The 17,107-nt window shown below is 44.4% G+C and overlaps 1 protein-coding gene across 2 annotated transcripts in view; it reads left to right on the top strand.

Moving 5' to 3' along the window:
- DNAH1 (dynein axonemal heavy chain 1) overlaps positions 1 to 17,107 on the top strand; it is a 73,792-nt gene that overhangs the window by 27,119 nt on the left and 29,566 nt on the right. For both annotated transcript variants that reach the window (XM_051811373.1, XM_051811372.1), the window contains exons 21-41: positions 298 to 510; positions 2,154 to 2,318; positions 3,018 to 3,139; positions 3,724 to 3,829; positions 4,842 to 5,021; positions 5,888 to 6,028; positions 6,653 to 6,816; positions 7,263 to 7,376; positions 7,978 to 8,166; positions 9,215 to 9,320; positions 10,392 to 10,505; positions 10,817 to 10,966; positions 11,462 to 11,548; positions 11,642 to 11,828; positions 11,942 to 12,033; positions 12,514 to 12,668; positions 14,309 to 14,486; positions 14,602 to 14,796; positions 15,470 to 15,589; positions 16,212 to 16,370; positions 16,669 to 16,773. In XM_051811373.1, the coding sequence (XP_051667333.1) occupies positions 298 to 510; positions 2,154 to 2,318; positions 3,018 to 3,139; positions 3,724 to 3,829; positions 4,842 to 5,021; positions 5,888 to 6,028; positions 6,653 to 6,816; positions 7,263 to 7,376; positions 7,978 to 8,166; positions 9,215 to 9,320; positions 10,392 to 10,505; positions 10,817 to 10,966; positions 11,462 to 11,548; positions 11,642 to 11,828; positions 11,942 to 12,033; positions 12,514 to 12,668; positions 14,309 to 14,486; positions 14,602 to 14,796; positions 15,470 to 15,589; positions 16,212 to 16,370; positions 16,669 to 16,773 (3,042 nt within the window). The remainder of the gene's footprint in view (positions 1 to 297; positions 511 to 2,153; positions 2,319 to 3,017; positions 3,140 to 3,723; positions 3,830 to 4,841; positions 5,022 to 5,887; positions 6,029 to 6,652; positions 6,817 to 7,262; positions 7,377 to 7,977; positions 8,167 to 9,214; positions 9,321 to 10,391; positions 10,506 to 10,816; positions 10,967 to 11,461; positions 11,549 to 11,641; positions 11,829 to 11,941; positions 12,034 to 12,513; positions 12,669 to 14,308; positions 14,487 to 14,601; positions 14,797 to 15,469; positions 15,590 to 16,211; positions 16,371 to 16,668; positions 16,774 to 17,107) is intronic.

Below are 17,107 nucleotides of genomic sequence, written 5' to 3'. Positions count from 1 at the left end.
TTTGCTGGCAGCTTCTGTGCAGCTCATAGCATAAATGGGCCTGAAGGTGAAATTGCCATTTTTTTCCCTCAAGATGTTCCTTTCAGCACAGGTGTTGAGGTGTTGAATCTCTGGGAAAAGCAGAGGAAATGTGCTGTTGCTGAGTGTATCATGCATTAAATACACAGCTGCAGTTTCTAGTGGAATCCAGGAGTGAAAATCTGTCATTTCCTAGAGAAGGGCATTAAGAGAGTTGTGGAAGCTGGGATAACCATTGCAGATTGTATCTAAAAATTAAATTTTGTCCCTCTGTTTCAGTCACTCAACAAGATAGAGAGTGAATGGAAATCAGTTGTGTTTGGTGTGATGCTTTACAAAGAAACAAAAACCTATATTCTGAAAAGCACCGATGACATTTCTCAGCTCCTGGATGATCATATTGTCCTGGTTCAGAGCATGTCCTTCTCACCCTTCAAGAAGCCTTTTGAGGAAAGGATGAATGAATGGGAAAATAAGCTGAAGATGACACAGGTATTGGTTTCTTACCCACACACATGTGGTGAAGGCAGGCAGCTGGGCTCTGCTGCCATGCTGGGACATGGACACTGTGCAGTTGCTGCTAGGGAGCTGGAAGGACAGCTATTGAGAGAGTATCAGTCTTTAGGGAGGAATAGGGCCTTTCAAAGCCCTCTGACTCTAGTAAAATAATGCAGCTCTTTTGCTGCCTATTGCAATATGTTTTGGTGGGGCCAGATCTCTCCCATTGCTGTAAACAGTCTTACTGGTGTCTCTAATCATACTATACTAATGGACCTCACAGATTCTTACAAACTCTGTGAAATCCATGCTATCATTCATATCTCAGTGTAGGAAAGCACATGAATGACTACTTTTAAGCAGCATCTGGCAGACTGTGCCAGCGTGTGTTCCTCAAACCAGCAGCACCCAGCAGGACTCTGACAGCAAAATAGCATTGGTGCAGGAGAAAAGTTCCAGTACAAGTGTCTGACTGGAGAACTCTGTGTAAATGTTGGTGTTTGATGCACAGCTGTATTGCTGTCTGTTATTCATATCTACCTTATTCTGTCGATTGGTGCTTACCATCTGTGTGTGCCTGGGCCACTGCTGGAGTGCTCATGAGGATACATGCTGCTCCAAGCCCCATGGCAGTAGGTGACATGGGGAAATTCAGTTACTTAATGTGTGGTTTTGGCAGTGATGGTGTACAGGTTTTCACGCTGCCTTTCCTACCCCTTCTTTTGATTGTGTCACTAAGGGCCCATAAATCTGCCTCTGGGAAGGGGCTTGCCAGGGTTAGCTGATGGAGTATGGCAAACATTGTTGTCTGTAGTCCTGGAAAACTCCAGCTCTTGCTAGGTCAGGTGGACTGTAGATAGCACCATGTGTCTAAGGCAGTCTGAAAAGGAGTCAAACACTTTTCAGTTGCTTTGCAATGTTGGGCAAGTTCCCCAGGCTGTCCAGTCTCCTGCAAATGGACAAGGAGGATGTTCTTCAAACCTAATTCTCTTGCTCCTTTGAATGCCTGACAAACAGGGTTTCCTGCCTGGTGTTTAACTTAAATATTTAGCTTTTCATTCATTCTCTTAATTCAGAGAGTTGTTTGAAGATCTTGTGATGGATTATTTTGTAGGCAAGGCTGGGGCTGAGGTACCTCAGGCAGGAGAGAGGATATGACAGAATTGCAGTCTGGCATCTTTTATTTGTCATTCTTTTTCCCCTGAAAAAAACTCTTTCCACAGAATAAAATTCCCATTTTACTCTGTGCTCACATTGTACCAGCTTCTGTAAAAAAACCAGAAATACCAGTCACAGAAATTTGACCTGGCACCGCAGAGTCCCTTTGAACTTTAGTATTGGCTTACACATATTTCTAAACTATCCCCAATAAACTAGTGGGTATTAATTCTAATGCCTGCTGAGAACTGTTATCAGTGGGGATTGCTAGGAAGTTGTTAATTATTTGGTAGGGAAATTCCAACTCCTGACCCTGCAGGTAGATTTTAGAATTGTGGAAGGTCTAATGCAGCATCACCTCTTTTTTCTTTTTTTTTCTTGCTTGTTTTTTTAAACTCATTCTGGTACACAGTTTGAATGGTTTTGTTGAACAGGTTTATAGCATGGGGTTCTGATGTGCTCTTCTTGCTTCCCACTAGGATGTCCTAGAGGAATGGCTGAACTGTCAGCGCTCTTGGCTCTACTTGGAGCCAATCTTTAGCTCAGAGGACATCAAAAGACAGCTCCCAGTGGAAAGCAAGCGCTACCAGACTGTGGATAAGGATTGGAGGAAGATCATGAAGAATGCTAATGAAAACCCCGAGGTATGTGCCTTGATGAAGGCCAGTGCAGGTCTCCCAAACTCCTTGGAGCTGTGCTCTCAGAAGGACTGTGTCTTTGAGTCGTTGTTTTTGTAATGGTGTGGACATGAGTGGTGCTGTATTAACTGTGCAGCCTTGCCCGGGGCACTGTGCTGGGTTTCTTCTCTTTGAACTTGACCTTCTGTTCTGGTGTAAGAATGGACAGAGTCATTCTCTGTAATGCCTTGCACCAAACTCTGCACCCCATCAGATTCCTCCTCCTCAACAAACAGCCCCCCTGCCTCCTATGACTCCCGTAACCAGCCCTGCTATGGTTGTAAGCCATAAGGTAACTCCCTCAATTCCTCCCCAAGACTGACTCTGTGAGTTTTTTAGAGCCATTGTTTTTGTGTCCTGCTAGCAGTGCTCTGCTCTCTTCTGTTCTCCAGTCTCCACTTCCCAGGACTCCATCACCACTTGTATTCCGTATTACAAGTGTTGGTATTTAGGGGAACCCAGAAATGTGCTTGTCACATCCACAAGAGCTGTTTCCCCTCCTTACCCACAAAGCTTACACCTCTCCAGACCCCTGTGAAAGTGTTCCTGTGCATGAGTCATTTAAATCCTATCAGTAACATCAGTGGGCAACCCAATTATCTCCACTGCCTTATCTCCCACATGCTTAGAATACTGATGCTTCCTCTGTTCTCCATTCTGTTATAGGTGATTTCTTTGTGCCCTGATCCAGTGCTACTAGAGAAGCTGCAAAATGCTAACAAACTACTCGAACTTGTGCAGAAAGGGCTGAGTGAATATCTGGAGACGAAGAGAGCTGCTTTTCCCAGGTAACCCCAAATTTCAGTGGGCTGGATTGCGCTCCCTGGTTCAGAAAATATGAAAGGAGAGGCTCACTCCACTCTGCCAAGAAAAAGCAAAACCATCTAAGCTTAGGATATATTCATGAGGCTGCAAAACATAAGCAGGGCTGTGCCTTTCAATGCTGCCATCTGATGGGGAGAAAACAGGCACACACAAATGTGGTGAGCTAAGGGCAGTCTGGTAGCACCGCTGCATATCTGTGCCTCATGATTTGTGTAGAAAAGGGGGAGTAAAATGAACACCTCTGGGTAACTTTGTCTCTTATTCCTGAAGGAATACTTCTACTCTTTGATACTTGTTTAAACCCTCTTTGATACTTGTTTAAACCCTCTTTGCTTGGGAATAACTGACATGCAGAGGGAGAAGTCTGTCTCTACAGGAAGGGAGATGTCTGGACTGTGGCTGCTCATCTCCTGAACAAATACAAGGAGACCAGCGAGCAGTCAGAAACGGTGTCTTTAGCAAAAGGCTTGTTCCCCAGCTTGCCAGGACTTAACCCCTGATGCTGCAGTAAAGAGAGCCTCTCATCATGCCTGTCTCTGTGTTGTAGGTTCTACTTCCTTTCGGATGATGAGCTGCTGGAAATACTGTCTCAGACAAAAGACCCCACTGCTGTACAACCTCACCTCCACAAATGCTTCGAGAACATTGCACAGGTAGGCAAACCAAGCATGCCAGTGGCTTGGCCCACCTTTGGAATGCTGGTGTCACGGGAACTTGGAGGTGTTCTGAGGTCTGGAGCAGTGTTCACATTCTGCTGTTTGGAGATGTGTCTCCTGGGAACCTGTAACTGTACATAGGCATTGCCAGGTGCTGCCTGTCCTGGAATGGGCATCTGCCAAGGACAACTTAGAGAAATCCACTTAGATATCCATCTCAGGAAGAGAGAGCACTCCCTTTGGAGATGTCTGTCCATCCCACCATGGAGGCCAAGAGAAATAGCTCTGACTTAGCTGTCTACTTGCAGGCACCTTGTTAGGATGGAATCCCACTCTTGCTGGCAGCCTCAGAAGGGACAAGGAGTGAACAAGCCTGAACTGAATTTAGTTTCTGCCTTCACCCCTACTTAGGAGCTGGAGTTAACCTGGCTATTTTTCCTCTTTGTTATTCCTAATAGACTTCAGACTCCATAGCTAGTCACAGCTCGCACCACCACAATACTCAGACGGTAAAACCAATCTCCTAGTCATTAGTTTGGAAAAATAGAAAGGAAATTGAACTGGAAACCTGGTGCAAAGCCATTGGAATAAATAAGGGGACTTTCAGTGATATGCTGGGGCACCGGAGAAGCTGTTAAAGTTTTAGTCTTAAAACCAGGCACTGTGACCTCAAGGGAAATGATTTGAATCTACAGAATTGAACAGGAGTCAAGGGTTTGAATCCTAGACAGGCAATGAGAAATGTTCATCCTACCTATAATTTGATTTGCTTCACTCAAGTTAAACCAGCGATGTGAATCTCTTGTTTTCATACAATCATCTTCCATTATTTGGAGAGGTCATTTTGCGCGTCTGTCGCACGCTTTTTTTATCCCCGCTGACAACCAAGTTTGGCACCAGGTTTATAATGAGCAAACACTGGTACAGGCTGGCTGTCCCCCAGGGGCAGGAAGGCAGGGATAGAACGGAAATCCTCCGCTCACATCTCATGTCGTGCTTCTTCCATTAGCTGAAGTTCCAGGAGGACCTACAGATCACGCACATGTACTCTGCTGATGGAGAAGAGGTGAAGCTGTTTACTCCCATCCATCCCTCTGAAAATGTGGAAGACTGGCTACTGGAAGTGGAAAAATCTATGAAGGCCAGTGTACGGGACAACATAGAAAAATCAATTGGTGTCTATCCAGAGGTAAGAGTTTTATCACAGACCACCAGGTCTCTGATGTCTTGTTTCCACGCTTGCCACAGAGGTCGCCAGTGATGGGGCTGATGAACTTGGAATATTCTACTAGAATATTCTCTTCTATTCTACTTTCAAAATACAGCCTTTAATCCAGTTATGTGTTGGTCAAGTGCAGAATGTGCAGCTGAGCAAGAAGCTCATGGTCCAGAAGAATGCAAATCCTGCACACTCCCTCACAGCCACAAAATGCTTCCTATTACCATAAAAACAACCCTGTATGAATCCATATCTGTTTGTCTCTCCAGATGGCTTCCTCTTTATAAGGATCTTCTCTTTCAGCTCTCATGTCTCACACAGTGTGTTAGGGCCTGGTAAAATTAACAAAGGCAGTTGTTGGTTTCCATCAGTGCATCTTGGCTCTGGCTTCTGTGTAAAAGCTATGCTGGTATAAAGTCTAAATTTCTAATTGGTTAGGTCTAAGCAGGAAGAAAGGTTGAAAAACAAAAAGGCCTCAGATATTTCTGTTGTTCAGACTGAAAATTTGAAAGTAGGAAAGTTGGAATAGACCAGAGGAGGGGAAACATTCTTTTCGGTCTTACAAGTTCCTGCTCTTCCCCTGCTCTGGGCTACTTGTAACAGGTTACTGCAGGTGGCACAGTGGAGAGAAGGTACCTGCTGTACCCAGTGCCTGAAGACTTTTTGACAGCAACAGGAGGGGAAAAAAGAAAAGCCTCTTACACAAGAACTCAGTTCTTATTTGTTAATCATGCATCTCAAGCAGCAAGGGAACATAGAAATCAATCAATCTATCAATCAGTCATTGTCTTACCACCGTTTTCCACCCTTTTTTCCCTATTTTTTTCTATTTTAAGACTCCACGTACTGCGTGGGTCTTGCAATGGCCTGGCCAAGTGGTCATTGCTGGCTGTCAGATTTTCTGGACAAAGGAAGTGTCTGAAGCCTTGGAAGCTGGAGATTTGTCCGACAGGCTTTACCCACAGCTGAGTACTCAGGTATGAAAATGAATAAAAGGGTGAGATTTTGCCAGATGGTGACTTTTGAATCATCAGACCTTTGATAAATTATAAATACAGTCAGAACCATACTGTGGGGGAAAGAGAGACATAGTTTTGCATAGCACAGTTCAAAACAGGTGAAAAAACAGATTCTTGTCTTCTTAATCATTAGGATATTTGTCATCATAAACCTCAAATAATGTACAGGACTGATAATATGATCATGACCTGAAGACAATAACAAGGTGAAAGGTAACTTTCACCCAAGAAGTTGAAGGTGAAGGAGAATGGAAGTGATGGACAGTGCAAGATGAAACTGTACCTTTCGTGTCTGTTCCATGCATCCAACCACACCTAATACCTGGGAGTTATTAGCTCTGGGCTTCATCATGGATCTAACACTTTCTTTTCACCTGAATATGGTAATGGTGTAGGCAAAAGTCAGGTCTGAGCCAGCCCTGAGTAGGATCTGCGTTCTGAGCAATCATTTGTATCTCTGACAAGAGAAAAGGCAGAAGTGGCCCTGACACAGCCTATGATCTGAGGTTTAGCATGCATTGTGTTAGTGCAGCCTGGCTTTTTGAATGGATTGCTTCAGAGTACTTTCTTTTCCTCTCCCAGCTGGGTGATTTGGTTGCCCTGGTCCGTGGAAAACTGTCCAGGATGCAGCGAGCAGTGTTGTCAGCTCTTATTGTGATTGAGGTCCACGCCAAGGATGTTGCAGCAAAGCTGATTGAGGAGAATGTAACGAGCATGAATGATTTCGAGTGGATCTCCCAGCTCAGGTTAGAGAGCATTGCTGTTGAACCTCACCTGGCCTCCCTGGCCAGCTGTGTCCATGACAAATAGAAACAGAAGTTTGCACCATCTGTAAGCAGTAGTCCTGAGTTACCTCTAACATGAGGAGTGGTATTAAAGTCTGTTAAGGATGCTAGTTCTAAGGCATCTGAGATAGACCTGGTTTTGATGGCATCCACTTTGGCAGTATAGACTAACCCATACCATGATGTTTCATTGTGAAGACATCCTCCTGCCCAAGGAGTGCAATGCTTGATCTCAGGTCCTGTGAGAACTCCTGTCCACCCTGTTGTGTTACCTTATTCCTTCTTCTCTCAAGAGGGAAATCCCTTGAAGTGCAGGTCTCCATACCTGCAGGCTGTGGTCTCATGAGCTGCTGTTCTGTCTGCCAGCCACTGTTTATCTTTCTGCTGTCATATTCACTCATCATTAGGTACTACTGGACAAGGGAGGACCTGTACATCAGAGCAGTCAATGCTGAATTTATCTATGGCTATGAGTATCTGGGGAACACTGGACGTCTGGTTATCACACCCCTCACTGACAGGTAAGGAGATTGTTTTCTGGGTAATGTGTATTTTTTTCTCTTTTCTGTTTTTTTTTCTTCTGGATGAACAGAATTAAACCAAGGATCTGACCAAGTGGGTCCTACTGCTTACTGTGTGTAAATAGAAACCATTTGTACAGTAAAGTACTACTTGAGATGAAGGCATAGGAACATCCTGGCATTGGTAACTACTGTATTCCTGGTGATCAGCGCTCAGGCTGATTGCTTTCACTCTCCTAATTCTTAATGTAGTGCTTTGACTCATATAAAATGCCCAGCTGATAGCTAAGGAGCTCTTCTAGAAGCCAGCAGATAGCATCTAGTACTCTAGGATATGCAGCAGAAATAATAGTTTTACCTTTTAGTAACTGTCCTTTTTCTGGAGAGTGAATTTGTAGCCAGTGGCAGAAGGATTTATCCATGCAGGCCCCTGTGAATACTAATCAAGGCCACATAGCTAACTCCTTTGCAGAATGCTGCATATCAAAGCAGTTTTGCAGAATAATGAATGATGGATTCCTCCTTGTCTCCAGCTGGACAGGAGACTGAAATCAGTAGTACAAATGCTTTTTTTCATCATGTGGTCTCTTCTTTGTCGTAGGTGTTATCTGACACTTACAGGAGCTCTGCACCTGAAATTTGGAGGAGCACCTGCAGGACCAGCAGGAACAGGCAAAACAGAAACAACGAAAGACCTGGGCAAAGCACTAGCAATCCAAACTGTAGTGTTCAACTGCTCTGACCAACTCGACTTTATGGCAATGGGAAAGTTTTTTAAGGGATTAGCCAGGTACAATGAAATGCTGCATGTCATTGTTGAGGAGTAGGCAGGATCCAGGAATGCTGGCCACTGGGAATTGGTGGGTATTTTTCACAGCAGCCCAAAAGAACAAGCAAAGCCCTAGTAAGGGGGTTAATGAGTTCCAGAATAATGAAGGTTACAAAATTCCAGCCAGAAAGGGGGGACACTGGATCCAATTAAAGAAAAAAAAAAGATAAAAGGAGATCCTGTTCATTTAAGGCAAAATTAAAATGCTTTGCACTAATCCACAGTGCACTAATCCACCTGTGCAAATGTTTGCAGCTTTGGCCTTTATTTTAATATTATACTTGTTGAACTGAGATTCAGCCCACAAGCTGCTTAATCTTAAGAAGAAGAGAATCTGCTGAGAATATTCGAAATTGAGCAGCCAAGAGAGACTGCTCTAAGCCCTGAGGGATCCTCTCAGAGAGGCTTCTCTCTTCTCTATGTTTCAAACAGAGCTGGTCCAATTAGTCTGTTGCACACTGGTGAATCTGAATTAGTTACTCCAACAAAAGCGATATTCTTTTCTCAGATGTTTTCTTTGTCAGTTATTTAACTTCTTTCTTAAGCCATGCCTTGTGGGAAGATCACCTTCCTCATAGGCATGCTTCCAGCTTTATACATAGTCTTCCAAATTCTAAAAAATGGACTTAAGAGTTGTCTAAATTGTATCTGCTACATTTACAACTCAGGTACAAACCAGGAATTCAACATGACAGCTCTTTAAAGCTCAAATCTATAACATGCAGAATTTGTCCCAGGCTATAGGATCAGTTATTGCCACGGTCACTCATCACATGGCCTGGGATGCGAAGTCAGGGTGAAGGGCTACAGCCCCTTCCACCGTCCCAGGGCACTGTGGCTGTGTCACTGCCTGCCATGGGACATAAGGGGCCTTTGGGGTTCACTTCTAGTCTCTGTTTTACCTCCCCAGTATGTGGATTTGTAATTTCTAGATCTAGCTGAACTTTTGACTGCAAGTTTGCTCCTGTGGGATGTCCCTGACTCCCTCCATCTTTCCTTCCCTGCCCAGCTCTGGCGCGTGGGCTTGCTTCGATGAGTTCAACCGCATCGATATCGAGGTGCTCTCTGTGGTGGCCCAGCAGATCACAACCATCCAGAAAGCACAGCAGCAGAGGGTACGTAAGGAACATGTGGATACAAAGGCAGACAAAAAAATCTCCACTTGAGCTAGTTCAGGCAAGTCCTTGTCCCTGCAAACCTTCATGGGGGACTGCTTCACTTCAGTGCTCAGGGGTGACTTGGACAGACATCCTTAAGCTTGGAGAGGTTTGAACAATGTCCTGGCTGTGCTGCATCGTATCAGACCATTACACAGCCAGCATGCTGGGGGGCGAGGTTTGTAACCCAAGTGTGTGCTACCACAGTTGCCCACACTCTCACAGGCTGAAGTAAATCTCAGTTTGAGCTGCAGTGCCAGCAGACTTTGGTGTGGGAGACACTCTGATGCAGATCCACTGAGCTGATAAAAATCAGAGCTGTGATAAAGGCAGCCAGTGTTCTGCCATGAGTTGCTCAGCACCCAATTTGTCTAAATGTGTTATCCAAGCTTTGGTGGATTCACAGAACCCAGTATGTGCAGAAAAATGCACATTCATGTACACACAGAGTTGCATTGGAAAGTGAATTGTTGGCTTTAATGGAGACTCTACTGTCAGCCAGTCTAGCAGCCAGTCTCTGCTTTGTTCTCTGGAGGCTCAGAAGGGTTAAGACCTGAATCTCCTTGACTTTGGCTTGGAATTAGAAACTTGCTCTCCGTAAATTCTTCTGCATTACTTTTCCCCCATCTGAAATTACTACCTACACAGCTTTAAAAAGGATTTAGGTTTCTCTTTGCCCTTTTTGCCATGAATTAATTCAGGTCTGATCTCTACCGCGAAATAAATGGAAAGATGTTTGTTTACAGCTGGAGACATAGGAGTCTGTTCAAGAGTCAAAAAAAAAATTTATCCTATCAGTAAATCTTCCATGATCCCAGTTTCTTATGCAGGGGAAAATATTGCTGGTAATACTGGATTCCTGCAGTGGGACCAGACTGAGTCACTACAGTTGTGGGCAGCTGTGTGTGTATGTGCTTGATAATTTAACTACTAAAAGCCATTGTTCTTTTCATGGAAGATGCTGCTACGTTATTTAATTTGTAGGTCAGGCTCTGTTCTTTGAGGACAATCATATTTGTAATTTTCCAGGTGGAGTCCTTCATATTTGAGGGCACAGAGATCCCACTGGTGCCATCCTGTGCCGTCTTCATCACAATGAACCCGGGGTATGCTGGGCGTACCGAGCTGCCCGATAACCTGAAGGTGAGGAGGGGAGGCTGCATAGACAGAAAGCAGAGGGGCAACACAGGTGCTGCAGGCTACCTGGACCCACCAGTGTGTCTATGGCAAGGGTTAGGATGCAACACTTCTGGGAAGTTTCTAGACTTTGAGATTTGAAACACAATATGTAAGCAAATGGCAGTCCTCAGATTGCAGTCTGCTGCCAGGTGCCAGGTACACTCGTGCTGTGACCTCTAAACAGTCTTGGATAGATACTCAGCCTTTCCAGTTTGCTGGGGGAAAAAGCAAGAAGCAACAGATTTTTGATCTTGTGTTGGATCTGTATGTTTCAGGCTCTCTTTCGTCCTGTGGCTATGATGGTCCCAGATTACTCCATGATTGCTGAGATCTCACTCTACTCCTTTGGGTTTAATGAAGCCAAAGTCCTTGCAAAGAAGATCACCACAACATTCAAACTATTGTCAGAGCAGCTCAGCTCTCAGGTAGATGCCTTAATGTCCATGAATGTTTTTATTTAATGTGAGGCTTTCTCAGCCTAAGCACAAAGTGCCTGGATGGTTCTCTTGGTGCCTTATGATAGCATATCTCAAAAAGGTCACCATACCCATTCTTCATCTTCCTCCCTCCTTTCTAACTCTCATTTCTGCACCTGTGTGGCTGGACTTGCATTCACCCTAAGTCCTAGATAGTATTACAGTGTCAGGACAGTTCAGCCAAGCAGCCTTGCTGCTTTTCCTTCCATCTAGGATTTTTCATACTGCAGTTATTCATGTCTTCTTCACTTGTAGCCTGTACAGCTGAGGACTAGTTAGTTGTTTCAAGGATCCTGAGAACAGAATTGGACGAAGGAGTTGTTCTGAAGGCATAACTCTCTCATTTTGTTTTCTTACCTGCTAACTGAGTGCATGCACAGGTTTCCTCTTTTTCAGGTGGTGCTTCTCTGTCTGATGACATTGTTTCCTCTGTGCATTTTCCAGGACCACTATGACTTTGGGATGAGAGCTGTGAAGACTGTCATCTCAACAGCTGGCAACCTCAAAAGAGAAAATCCTGATATGGATGAGGTAAATATGCTTGCAGTTCACACTGCCATAGACTAATGTGGCCTTATAAGAGAGGAATGATCTCTGAAGTCCTGAGTTCTTTAATCCTTGCAGGAGCTCATCTGCCTGCGGGCTATTAGGGATGCCAATGTGCCCAAATTCCTGCAGGATGACCTCAAGCTCTTCAATGGTATTGTCTCAGATTTATTTCCAAACATCAAAGAAACGCCTGTTGATTATGGCATCCTGGAAGAAGCCATCCGCAAATCCTGCATCCAAGCCAATCTGAAGGATGTCGATGGTGAGAGAAAAGGCTCTCCACAAGCTCCCTCTGGGTCTGGGCTTTCAGTCCAGTGTGCTGTCCTAGAAAAGAGATGTGCTCCAAGACTGACTGTGCATCATCTTCCTCTACAGGTTTTGTGACTAAGGTCATCCAGCTGTATGAGACCACTGTGGTCCGTCATGGCCTTATGCTGGTGGGACCAACGGGTTCTGGGAAGACAAAGGTATGGGTGAGACACTGTGCTGGCCCCAGCAAACCATCACCCCCCTAGTGATGCAGAGGTTTAAGTTTCACAGAAGACTCACGCTCTGGCATTTCCAGCTTCTCTCAGATAGAAGTCTGGGCACAAAGATGCTGCCAGTTAGTACTGATTTATAGCCATGGGAAAGTATATTACTAGCTCACTTTTTGGATTGTGAGTTGTGAGATTAGAACAAGGCTTATTAGCTCTGCTGCAGATTTTTAAGGCTGAGACATGCTTTGACACCTCGATGTGCTTCAGGCCTCTTGCACAGGAGATCTAACTGCATGTAGAATGCTTTATTTCTGTGCTTTTATTTCAGCCAGGCATCTTTTTACTATGATATTACCCTCTGCTCTGTCTCCTTTCTCACTGCCTTTTGAATGCAGTTGCTGTGAGAGCAAGAGGCTTTGTCATCCTGGAGGCATGGCAGTTAACTCTCTGGCTGTCCTGCTTTTGCAGAGTTATGAAGTCCTGGCAGCTGCAATGACATCACTGAAAGGTCAGCCTGCAGCCAGTGGTGGGAATTACGAAGCAGTCAACTACTTTATACTGAATCCCAAATCCATCACAATGGGCCAGCTTTATGGAGAGTTCAACTTGCTAACGCATGAGTGGTAAAGTACAAAACCTTCTTTCCTCCCTTCCAGACAGAAAACACTTTTCTGGTCTTGAGCGTCTTCTCTTCAAGGCTGAGAACCGTTTAGGGTGGTGGCGCAAAACCAGAAGCGATCAAGTCCTTATCCTCACCCAGCTACAATAGCCAGTCACGGAGATTTAAGCTGACATCTTTTATTGTGTGCTTGGCCCGTCTGCCGGCACATGCCCAGACAGTTCCTGCAGCTCAGCTCGCAGCATTAACTGCATAACAATAATTCAATAGCTTTGGAGCACATGCCCCTGCTCTAAGATACAGCAGCTTAAAAACACTTGCTTTGCTTCTGAAGAAAAGTGACCTCTGTACTGGGCACTTGAATTGTTCTGTGTAAATGCACTGGTAGCCTTGAATGATGAGGAGTGACTTTCAGGCATAAAGAGGCATTTCATTCCCGTTACCAGGACTCCTGCTTGCTTGCATGTTTTGGAAACAAGAACCAATGGCCCATTTGCCCTCTTTGCAGCCAGGTCCTACTGCTTATGTTTTCATATGTGACCTGAGGTTGACTTTGCAGCTCACTTTATCTGGAACCTAAGGTGTGAGAAGCAGTGTGAATCTCCCTTTGGCCCTGTCAGCCAGCACTTGCTTAGGGGCAAAGCTAAAAATTGTGTTCTGTAAAATGAGGGAAACTAAATATATATGAAGCTAACTACCTCTAGGAAAAGTGCAAGCAAGTAAACATTACTGATGCTGAGACCAGAGCTTCCCAACTTAGAATCTGGTGTATATTTGCTGAAGGACATTTTATAGGATGTTCCAATTAAGCTCAACAGTTTTATTTATGATGTGACTCTACCCAAGGGCAGCACACAGGCACATCAACATGACAGAAAGAAAAATACAGCAGCCATGTAAAATGTATTTACAGACAAATCCATCTGTTTTAATCAGCTGAGCTTTAGAACAGACAGTTTTCCCTTGATCTCAGTAACAATATCCTGGAATTCACTAGCATTATAAAAATAACAAATAATTATTTAATAGCAGGAGTGGAGTCTATCCAGGGTCTGAATGGAAATTGCACTCCAGGTTTCCATGTGTAGATTAAGTTCTTGCTGTCAACAGCCAGCATTCCTTGTGTCTGCTCTCCTGTTCACCAGCTCCAGCACCACCTGGGTTCACAGACAGTTGAGGATGGGGAACTTCAGTTATAAAGAGGGTAGGGACATGCCCTTTAGCCTGGATTTATCCTTGTAACCCGAGTCTGCCTTTATACTTGGTGGAGAAAAAGAGGCACCTCAAGAGAGCAGATAACCTGCCTATGACCTGAACTGGATGCTAGCAAGGCCTCTTTACTTGTTATTGAGGAGAGAGATGTTAAAGGAAAGCTTGATGTTTTACAGTTAAATGATATGAATTCCAGATTTAATGCCCAAAGAAATTGTTTCATGGTGTCACTAAGGCTGAGATGTTTATCTCAGTAAAAAAAAAGGAATGAAGTGGACCTTTATGCAGCTCATCAAAAAGGGAGGCATAGGTATCCTTGGGCAGATAAACCAGGGTAATATTCTGGCTCTGTTGCCTTATATGGTGGGAACTTTGCCATTGATTTCAGCAAAACCAGAATGGGCCAAGCCCTGCCTTCCTTACACCTTTCAGGACAGATGGGATCTTCTCCACACTGATCCGTCGGGGAACTGTGGCCACTGACACCACCAAGAAGTGGTATATGTTTGATGGGCCAGTTGATGCTTTGTGGATTGAAAACATGAACACAGTGCTAGATGACAATAAGAAGCTGTGCCTCAGCTCAGGGGAAATCATAAAGATGACAGAGGTAACTCATCCCTCTCGCTTTTGCTGCCTGCTGTCTGTACTCCTCTCTCCCAGCACTGAAAGATGTATCAAAAGTGAACAAGTCCTTATCCTTCCTTTTGTTTTACAATTTCCAGAGCATGACCATGATGTTTGAAGTCCAGGATCTGGCTGTTGCTTCCCCTGCCACAGTCTCCCGCTGTGGCATGGTTTACCTGGAACCCAGCATCTTGGGGCTGGACCCCTTCGTTGAATGCTGGCTGAAAAATATCCCAGAAATCATGCAGCGCTTCTCACAGAAACTAGCATCTCTCTTCAAGAAATTCCTCAAGGTGAGCTACCGTGCCATTCCAGCCTTCCCAGAGTTTAAGCTTGTCAGCTTGCATATCAACCAGCACAGACTCATCAAGGCCTGGATTTAAATGCCATTGTGGGAACAGTTCAAACTACCAGCATACAAACTGCTCTGTGAATTTTCTGGGTTTAATAGATGTTACTCACTGATCCCTGTAGATGTGACTTAGTCTTATTGGTCATTATAGTTTATTTTATTTCATTTTAAAATTATTTTCTGGACAAAATCATCCCAACGCTGCTGCTTACAGTGGAGTAACTCCAGGGAGAAAGTTGTATGAACCTGTCTTGTTATTTCTACTCTGCTGCTAAGCCATTATTGTAATGAGTAACCTGGAGATGCAAAGGAAAGCTCCAAAAGGAGCTAACCATTTAACAGCAGTGATGCCACAAGATGCACATCACTGTTGTGCAGAACCAAAAGGCAGGCCCAGTGGTTTCTTGGGGTTAAGACTGAACCTAGGGATTTGACTGGCTTTTCTCCAGTCAGAACAGTGATACTTGGGATGCAGTTGGAAATGGCAGCATTTTCAGTCACTATATGTGCTAAACATAGCATGAGGGAGACAAGGAGAAACCAGAATGAGAAGGTAAAACCAAAGTCAGCTATGCTGGATGGTGACACTGAGCTGTTCCTGCCTTTCCTTACAGGATGCCATCGACTTTGTGAGGAGCTCTGTGAAGGAGATAATTACCTCAACGGACAGTAACCTCACAAGGAGCCTCCTCGTGCTCTTGGAATGTTTGTATCAGCCTTTCATTCCCATTAAGGTAGGATTTTGCTACCTCTTTCACTATTATTTGTGCCTGTAACTCTTAAGGACACCAAGTAATGCAGAGGGTTAGTCACCAGAGAACAAGATGTTGGTGCAGAAAGGTCATGCTGTAGCTCATCTACGGTGCAGAAGTAATATGACATCCTGCAAAGCATAGGTAAACCTGGAAGGATTATGCTCTGCCCACTGAAGAAACAAAAGATAAGCTCCATGCCTACCAGGCTGGAGGGCAGAGGTTCACTTTTATTTATAGCAGAGGGAATTGGAGAATAAGTGGAAAGCAGAGATCAGAGCTGAGCAGCGATGCACTTCAGATTGCAGGTCCTTTGAGAATTAGTACTGGAGAAGGTTGGACAATTTTCAAATTAAAAACCTAAGACTAAATTCTTCTCCCAGCTCCTGTTGAGTGACGTTAGTTCAGCAAGGGGAGTCTCTCAAGTACACCAATAAAACAACAAATTTTAATCCACAGAATATATTAACAAGGCCTGTGAAAAGCTGGCTAGGAAAAGCTACATAGAAGCTGAATAGAATTACAAAAAAATAAGGAAGAGTCTGGGTTTTGTGTGCCTTAACCATGGCTGAGAACTTTTTTTCTGCTTGTCTCTGGTTCTAAGGGAATTAAGACGATTCCCCGGGAGAAGGCTGCTCGTATGGGAGAGCTGATTGAACCCTGGTTTATATTTGCCTTGATCTGGAGTGTGGGTGCTACTGGAGATGCCCAAAGTCGCATGGCCTTCAGCTCGTGGCTCAGAAGTAAGATGTCAAAGGAAAAGGTGAGTAAAGGAAAAGCAGATCCTCTCTCATTATAGAGGAATTAGTAATGATGGATGGCAGTCAGAGCTTCTTGAATGTCTGGAGGCTTTGGATGGACTTCTTCTTGGCATCTTGGCTACTCCCTTTAAGTCTGTCTCAAACTTAAAGGGACCACTGGAGCTAGAAGTTCTGGGAGAAATCTGAGCCCCCCTGGCCTGGGCAGCACCCCATTAGCAAAGTTTTCTCTGAAGTAGTGCAGATACTCCTATGAATTCAGCTTAGTGGCAATCAGGTTCACCACTGCTTTTTTTCTCACAGATCCAGTTACTTTTCCCCAAAGAAGGACTGGTTTTTGACTATAAGCTGGATGATGCTGGGCTTAGTAGTACTGAAGAGGATGTGGATGAAGAGGTCACTAGAGAGGTAAAATATTTCACCTCCAAAATGGGTAATATAGGGGGAAGGACCAGGAAGCAGCAAAGTCCTGGAGGATTTGGTAGGATTTTCTCATCAAGGGCAAATAAGAAAGGCCTATAGGAACCAAACAAGAATGTTCAATCAAAATTAAGCTTTTTGCTGAATCAAAAAGGCAGCTTCTTGCCTTCAGGATCGTGAAGTAGATCTTTCAAATCTACTCAAACCAGCCAAAGGCTGGTCAATTGAGACTTGAGTGCCTCTGTCAGTGCTCAGGAAAGTGAGAGAGCTCTACAGGTGTGGCTGCTGGAGAAGGACAAGGAGAAGCTCAGATGGATAGATC

This window comes from Manacus candei, unplaced genomic scaffold, assembly GCF_025592945.1.
Source record: "Manacus candei isolate 608988 ecotype Guabito, Panama unplaced genomic scaffold, ASM2559294v1 h1tg000082l, whole genome shotgun sequence".
NCBI lineage: Eukaryota > Metazoa > Chordata > Aves > Passeriformes > Pipridae > Manacus > Manacus candei.
Note: the sequence above shows the minus strand (reverse complement) of the source record. Positions and strands in the feature narration are given on the sequence as shown.